The sequence below is a fragment of the Bufo gargarizans genome, chromosome 4, assembly GCF_014858855.1.
Source record: "Bufo gargarizans isolate SCDJY-AF-19 chromosome 4, ASM1485885v1, whole genome shotgun sequence".
Classification (NCBI taxonomy): domain Eukaryota; kingdom Metazoa; phylum Chordata; class Amphibia; order Anura; family Bufonidae; genus Bufo; species Bufo gargarizans.
This window is the reverse complement of record NC_058083.1, coordinates 181,842,284-181,867,408: the sequence shown is the minus strand read 5'-3', so window position 1 is coordinate 181,867,408 and position 25,125 is coordinate 181,842,284. Positions and strand designations below refer to the sequence as shown.

Sequence of the window (25,125 nt, the reverse complement as noted above, 5' to 3'; positions counted from 1 at the left end):
AAACAAATTGCTGGCCAGTAGTAGAGTTGCTGCCAGATCCTGAGGATATGTTGCCTGCCCTGCGGCTTGGGCGTCTGGTATTTTGTATAGCAGTGCCCGACTTGTCTTGCCAATGGTATATACGATTGGTTAAATAATATATATATTTTGTTCTTTTGGTAGCTTGAATTTGCATTCTCAAATCTGTGTATTGTTTATAAATTTTTAATTTCAATGCTTGTAAGTCCTCTGCTTTTTGACAATCCTTTAATTGGGCTTCAATGGAGTCGATAGTCTGCTTACTGCTAGAGATGGCTTGAGTAAGATGTTCAATGGTTAGTTAAAGTAATCAGATCCAAAGAGCACTTGTTTAGAATATTTGCAAATCGAGTACAGTAGTCAGGATTGTCGCCAAAAAGTGTAGGTCTATGGTTCACTTGTAGACCCCGTGGTATGCGTTGTGTGCGATAATATTCAGCAAGTGTGGCCGCGTGTAATTCGAGAGAGATTAGATGTTTGGACTCTCTTTCCAAATCACAGCTTCTGAACTCGCTAGAAGGAACTTTAAAAAATTTGACAGACAAATCGACTTGCGCTACTATTCGGCGTGCCTGGTCGTCATCATAGCTGAAAGTGTTCATCTGTGATGCTGTGGCTGCTTGCATGGTATGCGTGCTCGCTCCGGAAGGACTCGATAGCTTGTTGTAAATATCCGGCGGCACTGCATAGGGGTGTGGGTGCATGGTCCGGGGCGTCGCCCCAGATACATCAATGGAAAAAAGTACACACTAAAGATACGATGCGCATGAAAGATCGCTTTGCTAAACATAAGTCAACAATTCACAATGAAAATTTACTTTTGCCCATCCCGTTACATTTTCATCAACAGAGACACAATGTGTCTCAACTTCGTTTTCAAATTATCGAAGTACTGCCACCCCGAAGGGGCGGTAATACAGTGGAGTTGCTACTTAAACGTGAAGCTTACTGGATTCACCGCCTACAAACGATGACACCCAAAGGGTTAATTCGTGAGTACGCGGTGAACAGTTTCTTGTAATGCTTCACACTCTTATAGGAGATTATTACTTGATACATTTATCCTCCGTGTTTGATCTATGTAACTTATACTCCGTTATGTGTCTCCGCAGTGTAATTGACCCATTGTGATCATCAATGAAACAGAAGGATCGCAATCATTAAGAATTTTTTTTTGTTTTGAGACTAGTAAACTATTTCAGTTACCTTGCCAACATGACATCAGAGTCACATGACTTGAATGCTTCTATCATGTGATCGGGGGCGGGCTATTTAAACATATGTCGATGTTCATTTCAATGCCACTTGCTGCTCAATTGTGTTTGACAAAGGCACTTGCATGTGCCGAAATGCGTGTCACTTTCATTTATGAGTGGCGAATAAAGCATTCACTATCGCATCGCAAGGAGTGCCAGTTCCTTTTTTCCATTGAAGTATCTGGGGCGCCGCCCGCGGACCGTGCACCCACACCTCTACGTAGTGCCGCCCGATATTTACAACAAGCACTTCGTGTGCTGTCCGCATCCGTTGCTCCGTTCTGTGGCCCACAAAAAATATATAGCAAAGCGCGGACAAGAATAGGCAGTTATATTAAAGGCTGTCCGTGCAGTTCCGCAAATTGCAGAACGCGCACTGACGCCACCTGTGTTTTGCGGATCCGCAATTTGCGGACCGCAAAACACACCACAGTCGTGTGCATGAGCCCTTAGTAATAAGTTACTGTAATCAACACAGGAATGGATCAGGGCAACAATGAGAGTTTTTCTTGTTTCAGCATTAAGAAAGGGGCAGGTTCTAGGGATGTTTTTAAGGTGCAGGTGGCATGAGTGGGCAAGAGAGAATATAGGGGGTAAAGGAAAGATCAGTGTCAAACATACCACCGAAACGGAGGGCGTGCTGCCTAGGCATGATCATAGTGCCACAAACTGAGATGGAAATGTTAGGTTTAGGTATGTTAGTAGATGGAGAAAACACCAGTAGTTCATTTTTTGAAAGATTACATTTCAGAGAAAGGACATGATGTTAGAGAAAGCAGAGGTGATATCACGTATATAGTTGGGAGTCGTCAGCATAGAGATGGTACTGGAGACCAAATCTGCTGAAAGTCTGTCCAATAGGGGGGGTGTAGAGAGAGAAGAGGAAACGACCAAGGACTGAACCTTGAGAAACCTCAACAGCAAGAGGGAGAGGAGGGGAGGTAGATCCAGCGAATGATACACTGCAAAAGCGGTCAAAGAGATAGGAAGAAAACCAAGAGAGAACAGTGTAATTAAGGCCGATAGATTGGAGCATGGTACGGAGTAGATCGTGGTCTACAGTGTCAAATGCTGTAGAGATATCGAGGAGAATTGGTAAAGAGTAGTCACTGTTGCATTTAGCTGTCAGGAGGTCCTTGGTCACTTCGGTAAGGGCAGTTTCTGTAGAATGTAGGATTCGAAAACCAGATTGTAATGGATCAAGGAGAGAGTTTGTGGAAAGACAGTGGATGAGGCAAGAGTAGACCAGACACACCAGGAGTTTAGAGATGAAAGGGAGATTAGAAACAGGTTTGTAGTTAGCTGCGTAAGATGGGTCAGGAGAAGGTCTTTTTAATAATGAGGTTATGACAGAATGTTTGAAAAAAGCGGGGAAGATATCAGAAGAGAGCGGGATTGAAGATTTTGGTTAGATGAATGGTGACAGCCAGGGAGAGAGATTGGAGGAGGTGTGGAGACTTCTTCTGTGACTGGGTTGAATGTGGAGAGTGAACCAGAGGAGATGTGGGTGGGAAAGGGATCAATGACACCTGCCAGATATTTTCAATATTCTCTTTGAAGTAGGTGGTCAGATCTCCATCCAGCACAGGGGTCTGTACTAGGCTCCTGCACTAAGGAGGAAGTGAAAAGTGCCATACAGTTTCTTTTAGATTATTAGATAGAGAGTAGATCAGGGACGTAAAGTAGGTCTGTTTGGCGAGGTGAAGGGCAGAGTTAGGGCCGTTTCACACGAGCATGTCCAGTGCAGAAATCACGCTCCATGTGTGAGTGTGATCCTTGTGGACTTGCAGGAGCGCAGGCATTATACTGATTTATAATGCTATGTGCCTCTGTTTGACCTTACTTCTACAGGGTAATACTGACATAAAGCTGTCTCACTATGTAGCAGTAAGGTCAAGCAAAGGCACATAGAATTATAAATTATAATAAAACCGTGCGCTCCTGTAAGACGAGCAGTGTCCAGAACAGAGGATCATGCTCACACGGAGAGCCTTATTTCGCACTAGACACGCTCATGTGAAACAGCCCTTATAGGTTGTTAACATGAATTTATAATTGAAGAAGTCTTGTGGTGCACAAGCATTTGGTGCTTCTGGCCCATTGCTGGAAGAAGTGAGTTTGAGGTGTAAGCCAGGGTTGCTTTCGTCTCTGTTTGGATGTTTTGACATGATGGATCTTTCGTCTCTGTTTGGATGTTTTGACATGATGGATTGCACCCTGGGACATGATGGATTGAGACAAATCAGAATGGTGAATAAAGCATGGGAGCTGTACATGGCAGAGGGAAGGAGAGAGGGGCTAATGCGAAGAGAGTGAAATGGAGGGGTAACAGGGCAGTGAATGTGGAGGAAAGGAGCACATAATGAAATGGATAGAGAGACAATGAACACAAATGTGGAAAAGGATAAAAGTGTGCTGGGATGTGTTGCATAACATACCTATATAGCTGCAGCTCACCAGTGCACCTGTTACTTTCATTTGCACTAAAGCTGGTGAAATTGATTCACAATCACTTATGCTTTCTAACTGGACAGATTGATGTCCCTGAAGTTTATGTGACTAGAGGTTATACTGTGATGCTTAAAGGAAATCTGTCAGCAGATTTGTACCCATGAAACTGGCTGACCTGTTACATGTGCGCTTGGCAGCTGAAGACATCTGTGTTGGTCCAGTGTTCATATGTGCCCGCAGTGCTGAGAAAAGTTTTACTATATGCAAACAGGCCTCTAGGAGCAACGGAGGTGTTGCTGTTACACCTAGCGGCTCTGCTCTCTCTGCAACTACCACGCCCTTAATAATTGAATATTATAAAAGCTACGTTTTAGTAGGATAATTAATCAGTGAAACAGTTTATATACTCCTACAACATTCTCTAATCAAACCTACTACTGTGAATTTTACCACGCCCTCTGTACTTTGATTGACAGGACAGTTGCGATGACGTTTTCACTGTCTTGCCCTGTAAATTAAGGTACAGAGTGAGAAGCAGTTGCAGAGAGAGCAGAGCCTCTAGGTGTAACGGCGAAGCCCCTGTTGCTCCTAGTGCTCATTTACATATATAAAAACATCATATTTCTCAGGAATGCGAGCACATATGAACCTGGGACCAACACAGATGTCTTTAGCTGCCAAGTGCACTTGTAACAGGTCAGCCAGTTTCATAGGTACAAATCTACTTGTGTTCCCTTAATTTCTTTTAGTAATGTATTTGTAGTGCATGTTGTTCCACCACGGTGAGACCAAATATATGCTTGTTTATTTTAAAAAAAATTATAAGATATATCGTCGTTTCTTTTTTTTTTTTTTTTTTTTTTTACTTTAGTATGATGGTGGTACTGAAGGTGTTACAATAAATGCTTGCAGTCTGTTTTAGGCCAGGATTACAGTGTAAACATTGGCTGCACAATAAGATTGTAAATGATGAGATACTGTAGTTAATTGCGTTGTAGTAGCTTAACATGGCAGCCTTGTGTCATGCAACCATAAGTTGCCGTGTAACCAGTTCCATTTTTCTGAATGTCATTCTATCAACCAGGAATGTGGAGTTGGAAAAACAAAAGCTCTGGTTCTGACTCCTCCATTTTGTCAAACTTCGACTCCTTCATAAATGGAGTCGGAGATAAGTACCAGTTTCTCCCTCTAGCAGCTCTGCTCATTACTTCTTACTTTCCCCTCTGCATAGACTTCTAGTGAGCGGAGAGTCAGTCTTGGAGAATATTAGTTTTGAGGGGGGCGTAAAACAGCTGATAAGTGGAGAAAGAGGTACTGATGTAGTAGAGTTAAAAAGGACCTTTCATTACAATAAAAAATCTAAACTAAGTATGCTGACACGGAGAGCGGTGCCCAGGGATCTCCCTGCACTTACTATTATCTCTGGGCGCCACTCCGTTCTCCTGGTATAGGCTCCGGTATCTTCAGATTTTCGGCTCAACTGGGAGGAGCCTGCTCTCTCAGGCTATGAGCTGAGCGCTGCGATTGGCCAGCGCTACAGCCTGGGAGAAGGAGACGCCCAGGAGAACAAGAGCAGGCTCCTCCCAGTTGAGCCGAAAATCTGAAGATACCCGAGCCTATACCGGGAGAACGGAGTTGCGCCCAGGGATAATAGTAGGTGCAGGGAGATCCCTGGGTGCCGCTCTCAATGTCTGTATACTTAGTTTAGATTTTTTTATCGTAATGAAAGGTTCTCTTTAACACTCATGATTTCTGAGATGTGTTATCTAAACAAAGCAAACACCTTCAATTGCTTTAAATGGCTTTTGTTTCAAGAGAACACGATGATTTAAGAAATGTTAGTTAAGAGTTTGAGTGCTAACCCTGCTACATCTGTATTTCTGTTAAGATATATTACAAAGTTTCTTATTTTTCAATCAAATACATTTTATTGATTGTATAGACATGATAATAAAAGCAATGCAAAACAGCCCATTCCCATCCCCACCCCCATTCTACTATAGAGATCTCAAGTCCACAGAAATATTACAAAGTTTCTTATATTCACCTGCACTAACAATATATTCAGAGCTGTGTGAAATGTTAGTGGCCGCTGAAGTGGAGGAGAAATTCTTAGTTGTTATAGAAGTAATACAGTAAAATGGCATTACAAAAATGTATTTGTTACTGTAAATTAATTTGTCAAACTACACTATTTTGTAAATCTGCACAAAATTACCATGTAAGTAGCTCCTATATAACTATAGAATAGTCACACTGTCCATTTATTCAGATAATGTAACTCATAGCACAGTACCCAACACTAGGTGATGTTGGATCTAGTAGAAGAATTGGAGGGGGGGGGGGCGATTTCTCATCTCCCTGTGCCACTTTTCGTGTCATAAAAAAGTCACCAACACCATTTTGCGACTTTTTAAATGCCGCATGCAACAAATTTTTTCGCAATCATCGTTTCTGCACTGCCCTTGCTACTTTCTGAAAAGGGGGTGGGAATGGGTGTTTTAGCTGCAAATGAAGACAAATCTACAGCTCTGTGCTGGTTTTTGATAAATCTCCCCCTTTATTCATAGAGAAAATGGAGCACATTATGTTCGGGATTTCCTCCTTCTCTGTTGTATCAGGGAGAGTAGAAACATTAGCTACTGAAGTTTTAGGGAATATTTACCTTTTTCCAAAATCCAGTGCTAAAAAAAATTGAATTAGTAGAATTTGTGACACTTTTGTCATGGCTTCCATTTACAGTGAAAGCAAAGACAGCCCAATCAGTCATACAATGCCATTTACTAACATTGGGGTCACTGTCAATTTGGAGGCAAAGCACTGTATGCAGCACTATGACGTACAAGCGATGGAGGCTTTGAGTGTGTAGCATTACAGTTACAGTAAATACATATGTTGACAGTACAATGTTACCGATAACTAAATTCCATTGTTTTTAAAGACGATAATTACATCTATAACAAAAATAAATATGCAGTGGCTGACTATACTTTATTTACCATGCACCCAGAATGTTCAAATCCTCTTAAAAACACTTTCTGTGAACGATGTTTGGTCCTATTTCCTGGAATTCCGCCATTGTTATCCACATTTTCTGGAATGCAGAGAGAGATGAAAGAATGGATCCTCCTGTCCACACAGCAAGCATCCGTTCAGGGGAAGCTAAGACTTTGACTTCACACCCAGGAGGAACCATCGTTGTAAGCTCTTTGGCCAGGCGTATATCAATTCCTGGGAAAAGGCTCGACCCGCCAGACAAAATAATATTTGAGTAAAACATGGACCTCAGATCAATTTCACACTTCATTATCGTGCTGAAACAGAGTCTATCAATACCTGGTGCTTCCATGCCAATGTTTGTGGGTGCAAAGAGGGTTTCTGGACATCGAAACCTCTGATCATGAATCCTAATTACTTTCCATCAGGAAGTTTGTATTCCACTTCCAGTTCTTTTGGCGTTTTTTTAATCTCTGTATCTATATCCTTTGCTACATAGCAGAGTGTCTCCTTGATGTCTTTTACAATCTCCCTTTCCGCTGAACTGAATAAAGAGATGCCATTTTCACTCAAGATCCTCATGAGGTATTCAGTTAGATCACTTCCTGCAAGATCAAGTCGTAACACTGCGTGTGGGAGGCAGTATCCCTCAAAAATTGGCACCGAATGTGTCACACCATCACCAATATCCAACACACATCCAGTTACCTTGCCAGAAGAATAAAGAGCCAGTACAGCTTGGATAGCAACATACATGGCTGGTACTTCAAACTTTTCAAAAAATACCTCAGCCATCTTTTCACGGTTGGAAAGTGGGTTGAGGGGTGGCTCTGTGATTAGTACTGGTCTTTCTGGTGGATTCATCTTCAGATTGTGGCTATAGGCATGTTTCCAGATGAGTTCCATGTCTTCCCAAGATGTGATAACGCCATGTTCTACAGGGTATTTAATAGCAAGAATTCCTCTTTTTGACTGAGCCTCCTGTCCAACAAAGAAATCTCTCTGTCCTGCTCCGATCATTACAGACTTTGCTTTTGATCGACCTATGATGTTTGAATAAGTGAAGCGAGGTTCTTTATCTCCGGAAATTCCTATTTTTATCAGTCCTGATCCGTTGTCTATGACTACAGCAGTTTGGAACTCATCCATGATGGTAAATTTAAAGATGTCAGCTCAGCACTGATGGTCACATCGTTGTCCACAGGTGGAATGTGTTGAGTCACAATGCAGCAGTTTGAGCTAATGAGCGTGTCACAAAAGTGTCTGCACCAAAGGAACACTTCATATAGTGTTGAGATCAGTGAGCACTATATAAATGTGCTCAGATATAAAGTGGTCATCGTGATCACTGTCTCTTAAAGGCAACGCCTTACAGATATCCGTGAAGTTTAAAAAAAAAAGAAAACAAAACCTTAGTTAACAATTGGAATGTTGAAACATAGACCTGTTGGTTACTAAGGGAACATCTCCTTTGTTCTGGTTTAAATAGTGGCCTTACATAAGTTATTCTACTGTAGGTGGCCTTATAGCAAACAACTTGTCATTAAAAGGGTTGTCCCTAAGAAACATAGAACTGGCCATATTTTTCCTCCCATAAGATGCACTTAATGAGCGCTTCTATTATGGATCGAGCTGGAGGAGAGGAGCGGCGGCGTCCAGGAGCAGGAGAGGTAAGTGGTTTATTTATTTTGTGATCTGAGGCTGGGGGGCTGCTGCTGAATAATGGCTGGAGGCTGATTCATATGGCTGAGGGCTTATTATATGTCTGGGGGCTGATTATATATGGCTGGGGGCTGATTATATATATGACTTGGGGCTGATTATATATATGACTTGGGGGCTGATATGAGGCATGGAGCACTGTAAGCTGAGGTCTGATTAATATTGGTGGTCTGACCTGAGGTGGAATGAATTTTTTTTTTTCTTTTTGTCCTCCTTTAAAATCTAGGTGCGTCTTATTGGCAAGAAAATACGATACATAACATGGATCCAGGGCTCCCCCATTCATTGCTCTGCTAGATTTATATCTATAGCTGGCAGCTTAGAGGGTGTGCACTTTCTCAGAGGTATGTCCTTGTACTGCAGCTGGTGGAAGTTGAAGGATGGAACTGAGCATGTGCTTCCATCTCAGTGAGCAGGACAGAGAAATAAAAAAAAAGAGAAAACAGCGGGCGGTGCTATATAGATAGATTCAGTGAATTACTCAGTGGCTATACAACATTTTTAATTACATACAACTGCAAAAGTATTCAGATCCAGGTGCTGGTTTGAAAAAAAATTAAAAAATCTTTTGTGGGAAAACGCCCTTTAACCACCTCCGGACCGCCTAACGCAGGATCGCAGTCCGGAGGCGGCAGCTCTGCGCAGAGTGACGCATATACGCGTCATCTCGCGAGAGCCAAGATTTCCTGTGAACGCGCGCACACAGGCGCGCGCGTTCACAGGATCGGAAGGTAAGAGACAGGATCTCCAGCCTGCCAGCGGCGATCGTTCGCTGGCAGGCTGGAGATGCGATTTTTTTTAACCCCTAACAGGTATATTAGACGCTGTTTTGATAACAGCGTCTAATATACCTGCTACCTGGTCCTCTGGTGGTCCCTTTTGCTTGGATCGACCACCAGAGGACACAGGTAGCTCAGTAAAGTACCACCAAACACCACTACACTACACTACACCCCCCCCTGTCACTTATTAACCCCTTATGAACCCATGATCACCCCATATAGACTCCCTGATCACCCCCCTGTCATTGATCACCCCCCTGTAAGGCTCCATTCAGACGTCCGTATGATTTTTACGGATACATGGATCGGATCCGCAAAACACATACGGACGTCTGAATGGAGCCTTACAGGGGGGTGATCAATGACAGGAGGGTGATCACCCATATAGATTCCCTGATCACCCCCCTGTAAGGCTCCATTCAGACGTCCGTATGATTTTTACGGATCCAAGGATACATGGATCGGATCCGCAAAACACATACGGACGTCCGAATGGAGCCTTACAGGGGGGGTGATCAATGACAGGGGGGTGATCACCCATATAGATTCCCTGATCACCCCCCTGTCATTGATCACCCTCCTGTCATTGATCACCCCCCTGTAAGGCTCCATTCAGACGTCCGTATAATTTTTACGGATCCACGGATACATGGATCGGATCCGCAAAACACATACGGACGTCTTCATGGAGCCTTACTGGGGGGTGATCAATGACTGGGGGGTGATCACCCATATAGTTTCCCTTATCACCCCCCTGTCATTGATCACCCCCCTGTCATTGATCACCCCCCTGTAAGGCTCCATTCAGACGTCCGTATGATTTTTACGGATCCACGGATACATGGATCGGATCTGCAAAACACATACGGACGTCCGAATGGAGCCTTACAGGGGGGTGATCACCCATATAGATTCCCTGATCACTCCCCTGTCATTGATCACCCCCCTGTAAGGCTCCATTCAGATGTCCGTATGTTTTTTACGGATCCACGGATACATGGATCGGATCCGCAAAACACATACGGACGTCTGAATGGAGCCTTACAGGGGGGTGATCAATGACAGGGGGGTGATCACCTCATACAGACTCCCTGATCACCCCCCTGTCATTGATCACCCCCTGTAAGGCTCCATTTAGACATTTTTTTTGGCACAAGTTAGCGGAAATAGATATTTTATTTTTAGGACCAATTGAAAAAAATAATCTTTAGCCCAAAATGAGTAAAATGTACTGATTTAAAAAATTGCTTTTTTCTTACAAAGTCTCATATTCCACTAACTTGTGTCAAAAAATAAAATCTCACATGAACTCACCATACCCCTCACGGAATCCAAATGCGTAAAATTTTTTAGACATTTATATTCCAGACTTCTTCTCACACTTTAGGGCCCATAAAATGCCAGGGCAGTATAAATACCCCACATGTGACCCCATTTCGGAAAGAAGACACCCCAAGGTATTCCGTGAGGGGCATATTGAGTCCATGAAAGATTGAAATTTTTTTCTCAAGTTAGCGGAAAGGGAGACTTTGTGAGAAAATACAAAAAAAAACAATTTCCGCTAACTTGTGCCCAAAAAATGTTTTTTCTATGAACTCACCATGCCCCTCATTGAATACCTTGGGGTGTCTTCTTTCCAAAATGGGGTCACATGTGGGGTATTTATACTGCCCTGGCATTTTAGGGGCCCGAAAGCGTGAGAAGAAGTCTGGGATCCAAATGTCTAAAAATGCCCTCCTAAAAGGAATTTGGGCCGCTTTGAGCATCTAGGCTGAAAAAAAGTGTCACACATGTGGTATCGCCGTACTCAGGAGAAGTTGGGGAATGTGTTTTGGGGTGTCATTTTACATATACCCATGCTGGGTGAGATAAATATCTTTGTCAAATGCCAACTTTGTATAAAAAAATGGGGAAAGTTGTATTTTGCCAAGATATTTCTCTCACCCAGCATGGGTAAATGTAAAATGACACCCCAAAACACATTGCCCAACTTCTCCTGAGTACGGCGATACCAGATGTGTGACACTTTTTTGCAGCCTAGGTGGGCAAAGGGGCACACATTCCAAAGAGCAGCTTTCGGATTTCACCGGTCATTTTTTACAGATTTTGATTTCAAACTTCTTCTCACGCATCTGGGCCCCTAAAATGCCAGGGCAGTATAACTACCCCACAAGTGACCCCATTTTGGAAAGAAGACACCCCAAGGTATTTTGTGATGGGCATAGTGAGTTCATGGAAGTTTTTATTTTTTGTCACAAGTTAGTGGAATATGAGACTTTGTAAGAAAAAAAAAAGAAATCATCATTTTCCGCTAACTTGTGACAAAAAATAAAAAGTTCTATGAACTCACTATGCCCATCAGTGAATACCTTAGGGTGTCTACTTTCCGAAATGGGGTCATTTGTGGGGTGTTTGTACTGTCTGGGCATTGTAGAACCTCAGGAAACGTGACAGGTGCTCAGAAAGTCAGAGCTGCTTCAAAAAGCGGAAATTCACATTTTTGTACCATAGTTTGTAAACGCTATAACTTTTACCCAAACCATTTTTTTTTTTACCCAAACATATTTTTTTTTATCAAAGACATGTAGAAAAATAAATTTAGCGAAAATTTTTTACAACTGAAAGTGAAAAATTTCATTTTTTTGCAAATAAATCGTTAAATTTCGATTAATAACAAAAAAAGTTAAAATGTCAGCAGCAATGAAATACCACCAAATGAAAGCTCTATTAGTGGGAAGAAAAGGTAAAATTCATTTGGGTGGTAAGTTGCATGACCGAGCAATAAACGGTGAAAGTAGTGTAGTGCAGAAGTGTAAAAAGTGGCCTGGTCATTAAGGGTGTTTCAGCTAGGGGGGTTGAAGTGGTTAAAGAGGACCTTTCACCGATTATGACACTGAACTAAAAATACAGACATGGTGTTAGCGGTTTTTCTAGGCAGGTTTATGATGGTTATATTATGAGGCTTCAGACCTCCACACCCGTGAATATTTCCCTGTGCAACGAATATCCCCTTTGCTTCTGATCAGAGAGATAAGACAGCCCTGACTCAACATAGGTTGTCAATATCTCAAATCTTTATTCTCCCAGCACATAGTTTATAGGGCTTGTTGGGGGTGGGAACATAGTGTCCTTCCAGATTCAATTGGACCAATCCTCCTAGAACTCAGCAGGCATTGGGAAATATGTGTTTGTCAATATACAGTTGAAACTTTGCTAAACAATGCTGACATCTGCTATATACAATACATGAAAGGGTTATTTTACATTGAACAGGTTTCTCTCTCCATGCTAACAAGTTAAATAGGAAATCACACGTTCCTGTCAATGTATGCGAGGTGAGATGTTAAATAGCCTTTTGGTCAGGAAGGCTGCTATTGTGTCCCGGACTGGCAGAGGAGTGAGATATGTTAATGCTAGGTACTGTATTTCCATAAGAGATGAGGCTTGTATAATATATGTGTCTAATCTGTGATGTATCAAAAGTAAGATTATGAAAATCCCTTTCAATCCAACCATTGATCCCAACTTTTATATATATATATAAAAACGGGATCACTGTATGTTTTCCTCCATCTAAGGGTGTGTGTGTATATGTATGTATGTGTGTATGTACACATGTATATACACACATACACACATATATATATATACATATATACATACACACATACATACGTATGTGTGTGTGTGTGTGTGACACATGAAGACACTAAAGACTATGAAGGAGATGAAAAAAACCTTCTGTGTAATTCGGCGCACAGTAGGAAAAAATCTCCTGCATAGTGAAAAGAGAGAAGAAAGAAAAGTAAGAAAAAAACATAAGGCATGCAAGTTCTACACATAGATAGGATATTCGGGTTAGACCTTTTACTGGGCTAACCCCACCCTCTATGGCACATGGCTGCCCAGTAAAGTTGCAGATATGCAGGTACATTCCACCTTATGCCTTGACCGATAGAAATTTCTTTAGACCTGGAAGGTATACATTCGCACATTTCCTGAGAGTGCCGGTGGGTGGCGCTCAAACACTCACCATCCACCACCACACCCAGAACACTGCGCAAATGCTCCCAAGTGAATCAGCCCTTTTTTTAAACAAATGTGGCCCTAATCGGACAGCATCTATTTAATCTGGCACAAAGATGCTACTAACCCACAGTGAATCTCTGTTAGACATGGTTCCAAAAGGGGGGATCAGTCCCTGAGGAAGGTCTTTTAAAACAGGGTCGACCAAGAAAGGTGATATAGCATTCACATGGACACCAGTCTCACCAACCAATGTTTCATGTTGGGGCGCCCATGGTTCAGTGAGACTGGCATCAGCGTGCCATACCCCACCGTTGCTGATGAGGACCCGCTGGTAGCTTTCACTAAGAACATTGCTCTCAGAGCCAGCAGCCATTAGATCCCTCTCAAACCAACGGTGGCGGCTTTCACATGGGTAGCAGGAACCAGAGTGCTGATCTATAGACCTACATACCATTCCTAAGCCAAAAGGAAAGTCTACCATAGTCATCCTATGCTTAATAAAACTTTCCACGACAGTTCCCTCCTCTCTGCAATATGTCCACTGTGTTCTTTGAATCTCTTGCTGAATCTTCGGTTTCCTCAGCTTGCCCGTCGTCGATTGTGGTGCTCCTTGGGTGTTATTGCCTCCATGATGATGCTCCATCCTTCGGTTCGATTCTTCAGGGAGTTGACTCTGAGCCCTGATGTGGTAAGGTGTGGCGTGGAGATGAACGTTTAGTTGGACATCCTTTCCATCAAACACATAGGTTGATCCGTGGTGTATCTGGGAGCTGCGATGAGGATGTGATTATCTGCACGTGACTGGGCGATCCGATCGATCAAACAGCAGGAGCATCTCACCAGGATATATATGATAAAGAGAAAAACAACAACATGAGGATATATACTCCTATTTCCTTCAACCAGTTACCTATGGAAAACAGGAAATCTCTAAAACCACCCAAAGCTGTGAAAGGATTCTATCTCTCATATAATAGCACTATCTATGCCCTGAATTACAGTGACCTGATCTATATGGGCCTGGACTTTATCCCTGGTATCTGCAGTCCTCTCCTATAAACTCACAGAAACCCCCCCTTAGAAGCTAAAAGATAATCCAGTGCCATCTTTTCCTCTAAGACGAGGGTTGGGTTGGTGCACCTGTTGGCAAGGGAAACAAAAGCGAAATATCATCATAATCAATGTTTTTATTTTTTCAATCAGTTTGGTCATATATTCCTCTTGTATCTGCTGCAAGTATCTAGGCATCAGAATTAATGGACTCATTGTCCATGGGGCTGGGAAAGGTCTGCCCATACTACTCCTCCCTTTGAGCATAGACCATTTAGTGTCTTTGCTCATCCCTTGAATCTTTGATGCCCTTGCATATATTGTTCTACTGGGCTGTTTAGCATGCTCAGACAAAACTTGTTCCTCAGGTTCTGTAAAGTCAGGAACCTGTGGTAGAGTCAAGTGTGCGCACATCTCATCATCTGATTCTGTTGTTAATTTTGTTGCTACGGGATACAATGGCACGTATGGGGGTGGGGCAGGAGTTGGATTCACAATGGGGATTCTACTTTGTTGTTTTGTATTCGAACTGCACAAGTCAGTCCAAAACTTCTGCACAGATAGCCATGCTTGGCCACAAGTTTTCATATACATTTTATTCCAATGAGGGTCTCCTTTGTACCATGGAAAAGTGTCTGTCATTCAGACATAGGCTCTTGATCATGGCCATATGAAAGTCTGAAAAAGACCCTTCTTTGGGGAACGGGTCAGTACATTTCATTCCTTCTGTCCATTTACACATATTATCAACCCAAGGATCAGTATAAAATGGACCTAAACACCTCTGGACAAACATTTTTTAGACTTTTCCCCAATTCATTTTTAGGAGACAGTTTCACCATAGAGATTTGCAGCAGACTCAGGGTACATGATTTTCAGTTCCAAATTTTAAAATTCAGTTTCTTTATGGGATCCTTCTTACCATAAGAATTGCCCATTTTTTTACTTAGCTAAAATATACAGTGAGATCAGCTGAATTTGAAGGTTTATCTAAGGATAATTATGTTTGTGTTCAGTGCGAAAATACTTACTGATAAACCTTATGCTTATCAGTTTATGTGTTTTTTTTTATCCTATTTCTTCTAATTCAGGTTCATAACTACTCCTGAATTTATGGCAGATTTTAAACTATTCTGGATGGTATTACTTCTAATTCAGGCTCATATTACTCCTGCATCTATGGCAGATTTTTAAACTATTGATGGCCAATTTTATACCTTCAATTTCAGCATGAACTCACATACAATCTATACATAATCTATACACAGTCTATACAGTAAAATTCAACCTTATACATATATATAACGACTAAAAATGCTTAAGCAACTATACAGCTATATACAGGTTTAGCAAAGGATATTCGTTGCACACAATACTGTTTTTCAAACTAGGGGAATACAGACCCCATTTTTTTCTTCAGGAATATCAGATTCCTGCGGGACTTCAGATCCCTCTATTACTTTAGGAATATCAGATTCCTCTGGGATTTCAGATCCCTCTATTACTTTAGGAATATCAGATTCCTGGGAGACGCTTATCAGAAGCGCTTACCGGGTTCAAATAATCCACTCTTACAGTATAGGGCAGTAATAATATATATCTTAAATATAGAATCACTTACCCGATACTGCTTTGGCGGATCCCACTTCTGACACCAAACTGTTAGCGGTTTTTCTAGGCAGGTTTATGATGGTTATATTATGAGGCTTCAGACCTCCACACCCGTGAATATTTCCCTGTGCAACGAATATCCCCTTTGCTTCTGATCAGAGAGATAAGACAGCCCTGACTCAACATAGGTTGTCAATATCTCAAATCTTTATTCTCCCAGCACATAGTTTATAGGGCTTGTTGGGGGTGGGAACATAGTGTCCTTCCAGATTCAATTGGACCAATCCTCCTAGAACTCAGCAGGCATTGGGAAATATGTGTTTGTCAATATACAGTTGAAACTTTGCTAAACAATGCTGACATCTGCTATATACAATACATGAAAAGGTTATTTTACATTGAACAGGTTTCTCTCTCCATGCTAACAAGTTAAATAGGAAATCACACGTTCCTGTCAATGTATGCGAGGTGAGGTGTTAAATAGCCTTTTGGTCAGGAAGGCTGTTATTGTGTCCCGGACTGGCAGAGGAAGTGAGATATGTTAATGCTAGGTACTGTATTTCCATAAGAGATGAGGCTTGTATAATATATGTGTCTAATCTGTGATGTATCAAAAGTAAGATTATGAAAATCCCTTTCAATCCAACCATTGATCCCAACTTTTATATATATATATAAAAACGGGATCACTGTATGTTTTCCTCCATCTAAGGGTGTGTGTGTATATGTATGTATGTGTGTATGTACACATGTATATACACACATACACACATATATATATATACATATATACATACACACATACATACGTATATGTGTGTGTGTGTGTGTGACACATGAAGACACTAAAGACTATGAAGGAGATGAAAAAAACCTTCTGTGTAATTCGGCGCACAGTAGGAAAAAATCTCCTGCATAGTGAAAAGAGAGAAGAAAGAAAAGTAAGAAAAAACATAAGGCATGCAAGTTCTACACATAGATAGGATATTCGGGTTAGACCTTTTACTGGGCTAACCCCACCCTCTATGGCACATGGCTGCCCAGTAAAGTTGCAGATATGCAGGTACATTCCACCTTATGCCTTGACCGATAGAAATTTTCTTTAGACCTGGAAGGTATACATTCGCACATTTCCTGAGAGTGCCGGTGGGTGGCGCTCAAACACTCACCATCCACCACCACACCCAGAACACGCGCAAATGCTCCCAAGTGAATCAGCCCTTTTTTTAAACAAATGTGGCCCTAATCGGACAGCATCTATTTAATCTGGCACAAAGATGCCACTAACCCACAGTGAATCTCTGTTAGACATGGTTCCAAAAGGGGGGATCAGTCCCTGAGGAAGGTCTTTTAAAACAGGGTCGACCAAGAAAGGTGATATAGCATTCACATGGACACCAGTCTCACCAACCAATGTTTCATGTTGGGGCGCCCATGGTTCAGTGAGACTGGCATCAGCGTGCCATACCCCACCGTTGCTGATGAGGACCCGCTGGTAGCTTTCACTAAGAACATTGCTCTCAGAGCCAGCAGCCATTAGATCCCTCTCAAACCAACGGTGGCGGCTTTCACATGGGTAGCAGGAACCAGAGTGCTGATCTATAGACCTACATACCATTCCTAAGCCAAAAGGAAAGTCTACCATAGTCATCCTATGCTTAATAAAACTTTCCACGACAGTTCCCTCCTCTCTGCAATATGTCCACTGTGTTCTTTGAATCTCTTGCTGAATCTTCGGTTTCCTCAGCTTGCCGTCGTCGATTGTGGTGCTCCTTGGGTGTTATTGCCTCCATGATGATGCTCCATCCTTCGGTTCGATTCTTCAGGGAGTTGACTCTGAGCCCTGATGTGGTAAGGTGTGGCGTGGAGATGAACGTTTAGTTGGACATCCTTTCCATCAAACACATAGGTTGATCCGTGGTGTATCTGGGAGCTGCGATGAGGATGTGATTATCTGCACGTGACTGGGCGATCCGATCGATCAAACAGCAGGAGCATCTCACCAGGATATATATGATAAAGAGAAAAACAACAACATGAGGATATATACTCCTATTTCCTTCAACCAGTTACCTATGGAAAACAGGAAATCTCTAAAACCACCCAAAGCTGTGAAAGGATTCTATCTCTCAATAATAGCACTATCTATGCCCTGAATTACAGTGACCTGATCTATATGGGCCTGGACTTTATCCCTGGTATCTGCAGTCCTCTCCTATAAACTCACAGAAACCCCCCCTTAGAAGCTAAAAGATAATCCAGTGCCATCTTTTCCTCTAAGACGAGGGTTGGGTTGGTGCACCTGTTGGCAAGGGAAACAAAAGCGAAATATCATCATAATCAATGTTTTTATTTTTTCAATCAGTTTGGTCATATATTCCTCTTGTATCTGCTGCAAGTATCTAGGCATCAGAATTAATGGACTCATTGTCCATGGGGCTGGGAAAGGTCTGCCCATACTACTCCTCCCTTTGAGCATAGACCATTTTGTGTCTTTGCTCATCCCTTGAATCTTTGATGCCCTTGCATATATTGTTCTACTGGGCTGTTTAGCATGCTCAGACAAAACTTGTTCCTCAGGTTCTGTAAAGTCAGGAACCTGTGGCAGAGTCAAGTGTGCGCACATCTCATCATCTGATTCTGTTGTTAATTTTGTTGCTACGGGATACAATGGCACGTATGGGGGTGGGGCAGGAGTTGGATTCACAATGGGGATTCTACTTTGTTGTTTTGTATTCGAACTGCACAAGTCAGTCCAAAACTTCTGCACAGATAGCCATGCTTGGCCACAAGTTTTCATATACATTTTATTCCAATGAGGGTCTCCTTTGTACCATGGAAAAGTGTCTGTCATTCAGACATAGGCTCTTGATCATGGCCATATGAAAGTCTGAAAAAGACCCTTCTTTGGGAACGGGTCAGTACATTTCATTCCTTCTGTCCATTTACACATATTATCAACCCAAGGATCAGTATAAAATGGACCTAAACACCTCTGGACAAACATTTTTTAGACTTTTCCCCAATTCATTTTTAGGAGACAGTTTCACCATAGAGATTTGCAGCAGACTCAGGGTACATGATTTTCAGTTCCAAATTTTAAAATTCAGTTTCTTTATGGGATCCTTCTTACCATAAGAATTGCCCATTTTTTTACTTAGCTAAAATATACAGTGAGATCAGCTGAATTTGAAGGTTTATCTAAGGATAATTATGTTTGTGTTCAGTGCGAAAATACTTACTGATAAACCTTATGCTTATCAGTTTATGTGTTTTTTTTATCCTATTTCTTCTAATTCAGGTTCATAACTACTCCTGAATTTATGGCAGATTTTAAACTATTCTGGATGGTATTACTTCTAATTCAGGCTCATATTACTCCTGAATCTATGGCAGATTTTTAAACTATTGATGGCCAATTTTATACCTTCAATTTCAGCATGAACTCACATACAATCTATACATAATCTATACACAGTCTATACAGTAAAATTCAACCTTATACATATATATAACGACTAAAAATGCTTAAGCAACTATACAGCTATATACAGGTTTAGCAAAGGATATTCGTTGCACACAATACTGTTTTTCAAACTAGGGGAATACAGACCCCATTTTTTTCTTCAGGAATATCAGATTCCTGCGGGACTTCAGATCCCTCTATTACTTTAGGAATATCAGATTCCTCTGGGATTTCAGATCCCTCTATTACTTTAGGAATATCAGATTCCTGGGAGACGCTTATCAGAAGCGCTTACCGGGTTCAAATAATCCACTCTTACAGTATAGGGCAGTAATAATATATATCTTAAATATAGAATCACTTACCCGATACTGCTTTGGCGGATCCCACTTCTGACACCAAACTGTTAGCGGTTTTTCTAGGCAGGTTTATGATGGTTATATTATGAGGCTTCAGACCTCCACACCCGTGAATATTTCCCTGTGCAACGAATATCCCCTTTGCTTCTGATCAGAGAGATAAGACAGCCCTGACTCAACATAGGTTGTCAATATCTCAAATCTTTATTCTCCCAGCACATAGTTTATAGGGCTTGTTGGGGGTGGGAACATAGTGTCCTTCCAGATTCAATTGGACCAATCCTCCTAGAACTCAGCAGGCATTGGGAAATATGTGTTTGTCAATATACAGTTGAAACTTTGCTAAACAATGCTGACATCTGCTATATACAATACATGAAAAGGTTATTTTACATTGAACAGGTTTCTCTCTCCATGCTAACAAGTTAAATAGGAAATCACACGTTCCTGTCAATGTATGCGAGGTGAGATGTTAAATAGCCTTTTGGTCAGGAAGGCTGCTATTGTGTCCCGGACTGGCAGAGGAAGTGAGATATGTTAATGCTAGGTACTGTATTTCCATAAGAGATGAGGCTTGTATAATATATGTGTCTAATCTGTGATGTATCAAAAGTAAGATTATGAAAATCCCTTTCACATGGAGAGCGGCGCCCGGGATCTCACTGCACTTACTATTATCCCTGGGCGCCGCTCCGTTCTCCCGCTATGCCCTCCGGTATCTCCGGCCACTAAGTTATAGTAGGCAGAGATTTCAGTCACTAAGTTATGGTAGGCGGAGTCTGCCCTTGTTCTGCTCTAGCGCTGGCCAATCGCAGCGCAGAGCTCATAGCCTGGGAGGTTATTTTCTCCCAGGCTGTGAGCTCTGCAATGCGATTGCCCAGCGCTACAGAAGAACAAGGGCAGACTCCGCCTTCCATAACTTTGTGACCGGAGATACCAGAGGGAATAGCGGGAGAACGGAGTGGCGCCCGGGGATAATAGTAAGTGCAGTGAGATCCCCGGGCGCTGCTCTCCATGTCTGTATGCTTAGTTCACAGTGTAATAATCGGTGAAAGGTCCTCTTTAATATATAGTTGCGGAAGGTACACAGGGGTGTACCTAGCATTTCTGCTGCCTGTGGCGCAAAGTGAAATAATTAGTAATTACTGACTCTAGTAAAAAAAAAATTATACAGACAGGTCCATAAATATTGGGACAGCGACACAATTCTAAAATTTTTGGCTCTATACACCACCACGATGGATTTGAAATGAAACAAACAAGATGTGTTTAAACTGCAGACTGTCAGCTTTAATTTGAGGGTATTTACATCCAAATCAGGTGAACGGTGCAGGAATTACAACAGTTTGCATATGTGCCTCCCACTTGTTAAGGGACCAAAAGTAATGGGACATAATAATCATAAATCAAACTTTCACTTTTTAATACTTGGTTGCAAATCCTTTGCAGTCAATTACAGCCTGAAGTCTGGAACGCATAGACATCACCAGACGCTGGGTTTCATCCCTTGTGATGCTCTGCCAGGCCTCTACTGCAACTGTCTTCAGTTCCTGCTTGTTCTTGGGGCATTTTCCCTTCAGTTTTGTCTTTAGCAAGTGAAATGCATGCTCAATCGGATTCAGGTCAGGTGATTGACTTGGCCATTGCATAACATTCCACTTCTTTCCCTTAAAAAACTCTTTGGTTGCTTTTGCAGTATGCTTTGGGTCATTGTCCATCTGCACTGTGAAGCGCCGTCCAATGAGTTCTGAAGCATTTGGCGGGATATGAGCAGATAATATTGCCCGAGACACTTCAGAATTCATCCTGCTGCTTTTGTCAGCAGTCACATCATCAATAAATACAAGAGAACCAGTTCCATTGGCAGCCACACATGCCCACACCATGACACTACCACCACCATGCTTCACTGATGAGGTGGTATGCTTAGGATCATGAGCAGTTCCTTTCTTTCTCCATACTCTTCTCTTCCCATCACTCTGGTACAAGTTGATCTTGGTCTCATCTGTCCATAGGATGTTGTTCCAGAACTGTGAAGGCCTTTTTAGATGTCGTTTGGCAAACTCTAATCTGGCCTTCCTGTTTTTGAGGCTCACCAATGGTTTAGATCTTGTGGTGAACCCTCTGTATTCACTCTGGTGAAGTCTTCTCTTGAGTGTTGACTTTGACACACATACACCTACCTCCTGCAGAGTGTTCTTGGTCTGGCCAACTGTTGTGAAGGGTGTTTTCTTCACCAGGGAAAGAAGTCTTCGGTCATCCACCACAGTTGTTTTCTGTGGTCTTCCGGGTCTTGGTGTTGCTGAGCTCACCGATGCGTTCCTTCTTTTTAAGAATGTTCTAAACAGTTGTTTTGGCCACGCCTAATGTTTTTGCTATCTCTCTGACGGGTTTGTTTTGTTTTTTCAGCCTAATGATGGCTAGCTTCACTGATAGTGACAGCTCTTTGGATCTCATCTTGAGAGTTGACAGTAACATATTCCAAATGCAAGTAGCCCATTTGAAATGAACTCTGGACCTTTTATCTGCTCATTGTAATTGGGATAATGAGGGAATAACACACACCTGGCCATGGAACAGCTGAGAAGCCAATTGTCCCATTACTTTTGGTCCCTTAACAAGTGGGAGGCACATATGCAAACTGTTGTAATTCCTGCACCGTTCACCTGATTTGGATGTAAATACCCTCAAATTAAAGCTGACAGTCTGCAGTTAAAGCACATTTTGTTTGTTTCATTTCAAATCCATTGTGGTGGTGTATAGAGCCAAAAATGGTAGAAGTGTGTCGATATCCCAATATTTATGGACCTGACTGTATATATATATATATATATATATATATATACAATGCCCCCCCCCCCATAGTTCATAGTTCCAGTATGCTCATTCACCCCCTCTCTATAGTGCTAGTGCCAGTATATAATGCTGCCCCCCATAGTGCCAGTATATATATATATAATGCTCTCCCCTATAGTGCCAGTACATAATGCTCCCCCACATTGTGCCAGTATATAGTGCTCCCCCAGTAAGTACCAGTATATAATGCCCCCCTCAATAGTGCCAGGTATATATAATGCTCCATCCCACCTCACCCCCTCTTTGGTGCCCCCAGTAGCGACGATGTTTAGTATTTAAAAAAAAAAAACTCGCTCCTGTTCCCTTCCACCATCTGCCCTGCAGGCCACAGACCTCTTCCAATCTATGGCTTGAGACTCCTGTGCCGGGTCTCATTCGATGACATGATCACACGAGACCCAGCACAGCAGGTCACAGTGACGTCATTGCGACCTCTTGCACTGTTCTACTGCGGCTTAACAGCCGCAGATGCGACCCTGATTGGGCCCCCTCCCCTTGCAGGCAGCGAGGTGGTGCCCTTAGTGGGCACTTATACATCATCCCGGCCCTGCCCACCTTATAATAGTGTAGCCGCCTTACAGCACTAAAGCCTGTACTGTTAATAAAATAAAAAATGATGCTCACCTACTGCCGTTCCCCCTGGGAACGGAGCACATCATACTCTCTCCTGGGACTGTGGGACAGCTGCCAAAATCCAGCATTCTCCAGTCGGATCCGGAACGATTTGTTGGTATTTTATTGTGAGGGAGCACAAAGAGGACTAGGGTGGGATTAGGTCTGTGTAGATAGGCATTGAGCGGAGTCAGAAGCCTGGGCTCTGCTCACTGCTGATATTGTATGCTACTGTAAAACTCTCACTGCACACAAATCCAAGGCTGCAAATCCATAGCAATCCTGTAGGGACCTACCTATATTATGGCCCTAGCACATATGTCCTGTAGGGAACCTACCTATATTATGGCCCTAGCACATATATTCTGTAGGGACCTACCTATATTATGGCCCTAGCACATATATCCTGTAGGGATAGCACATATGACCTGTAGGGACCTACCTATATTATGGCCATAGCACATATGTCCTTTAGGTACCTATCTATATTATGGCCATAGCAAATATGTCCTTTAGGTACCTACCTATAGTATGGCCCTAGCACATATGACCTTAAGGGACCTACCTATATTATGGCCATAGCACATTTGTCCTTTAGGTACCTATCTATATTATGGCCATAGCAAATATGTCATTTAGGTACCTACCTATATTATGGTCATAGCACATATGTCCTGTAGGGACCTACCTATATTATGGCCATAGCACATATGACCTGTGGGGACCTACCTATATTATGGCCATAGCACATATGGCCTGTAGGAACCTACCTATATTATGGCCATAGCACATATGACCTTAAGGGACCTACCTATATCATGGCCATAGCACATATGACCTGTGGGGACCTACCTATATTATGGCCATAGCACATATGACCTGTGGGGACCTACCTATATTATGGCCATAGCACATATGACCTGTGGGGACCTACCTATATTATGGCCATAGCACATATGACCTGTGGGGACCTACCTATATTATGGCCATAGCACATATGTCCTGTAGGGACCTACCTATATTATGGCCATAGCACATATGACCTGTGGGGACCTACCTATATTATGGCCATAGCACATATGACCTGTGGGGACCTACCTATATTATGGCCATAGCACATATGACCTGTTGGGACCTACCTATATTATGGCCATAGCACATATGACCTGTGGGGACCTACCTATATTATGGCCATAGCACATATGACCTGTGGGGACCTACCTATATTATGGCACTGTAGCCACCAGTGCACTGAACATGGTTGGGAAATGCTGTATGATTATGCTGAGAGGAAGCTGACATGACAGAGGCTGCCAGTTACAAGTACATACCTGCAGAGGTCGCACTGGCAGCAGCTATGACTTGTCTACCATCTTGGAGCTCTGTCTAGTATGTAAGTTTCCGTAGTGTAGTGGTTATCACGTTCGCCTAACACGCGAAAGGTCCCCGGTTCGAAACCGGGCGGAAACACTTATTTTTTGTTTAGTATATTTTTTTCCCCCTCTTCCATTTCTATCATTTATTTCTTTCATGTTTATTTTTTCCCATTCACTGTGTCCATAACCTGTCATTAAACGTCAGAGCACGGATATGACTGTATTCACACAGTATAATGCTTATGCTGCCTCCTCCATACTCGCCGCGGCTCTGGCTAATGCGGCTCCCATTCCCAGAAGTGGCCCTAAGAAATCCCGCTCATAGTGCCGAACAAGCGGCACCGGTCTCTTGCCGAGGACCGAAGGGTTAATGAGCTCTCGTGACGTCATCCCGGCCGCGGCTGACGACGTTCCGGCTACAACAATGGCTGAATAGAGAGAGGTGAGCGGTGTGGATGGTGGGGGTTATCCTGGATAGACAGGGGAAACAGAGTCTAATGTAGTGAGAAGTCTGCCCTGACCCGGGGCTAACACATCCTT

General features: G+C 42.5%; 2 protein-coding genes and 1 non-coding gene across 3 annotated transcripts in view; 2 read left to right on the top strand and 1 right to left on the bottom strand.

Annotated features, from left to right (window-relative positions):
• Positions 1–6,750: 6,750 nt before the first annotated feature.
• Positions 6,751–7,871, bottom strand: ACTRT3 (actin related protein T3). The gene is given in 2 exon segments (XM_044288713.1): positions 6,751–7,142; positions 7,145–7,871. Coding segments are annotated over 2 exon segments (1,119 nt in total).
• A 16,735-nt stretch (positions 7,872–24,606) lies between these two features.
• Positions 24,607–24,679, top strand: TRNAV-AAC. Its single transcript has one exon. It is a non-coding gene; the product is annotated as a tRNA-Val (tRNA).
• Positions 24,680–24,990: 311 nt separating this feature from the next.
• MYNN (myoneurin) overlaps positions 24,991–25,125 on the top strand; it is a 35,798-nt gene continuing 35,663 nt past the window's right edge. The window contains exon 1 of the mRNA XM_044291837.1: positions 24,991–25,027. The gene's annotated coding sequence lies outside the window, so the exon portion shown is untranslated. The remainder of the gene's footprint in view (positions 25,028–25,125) is intronic.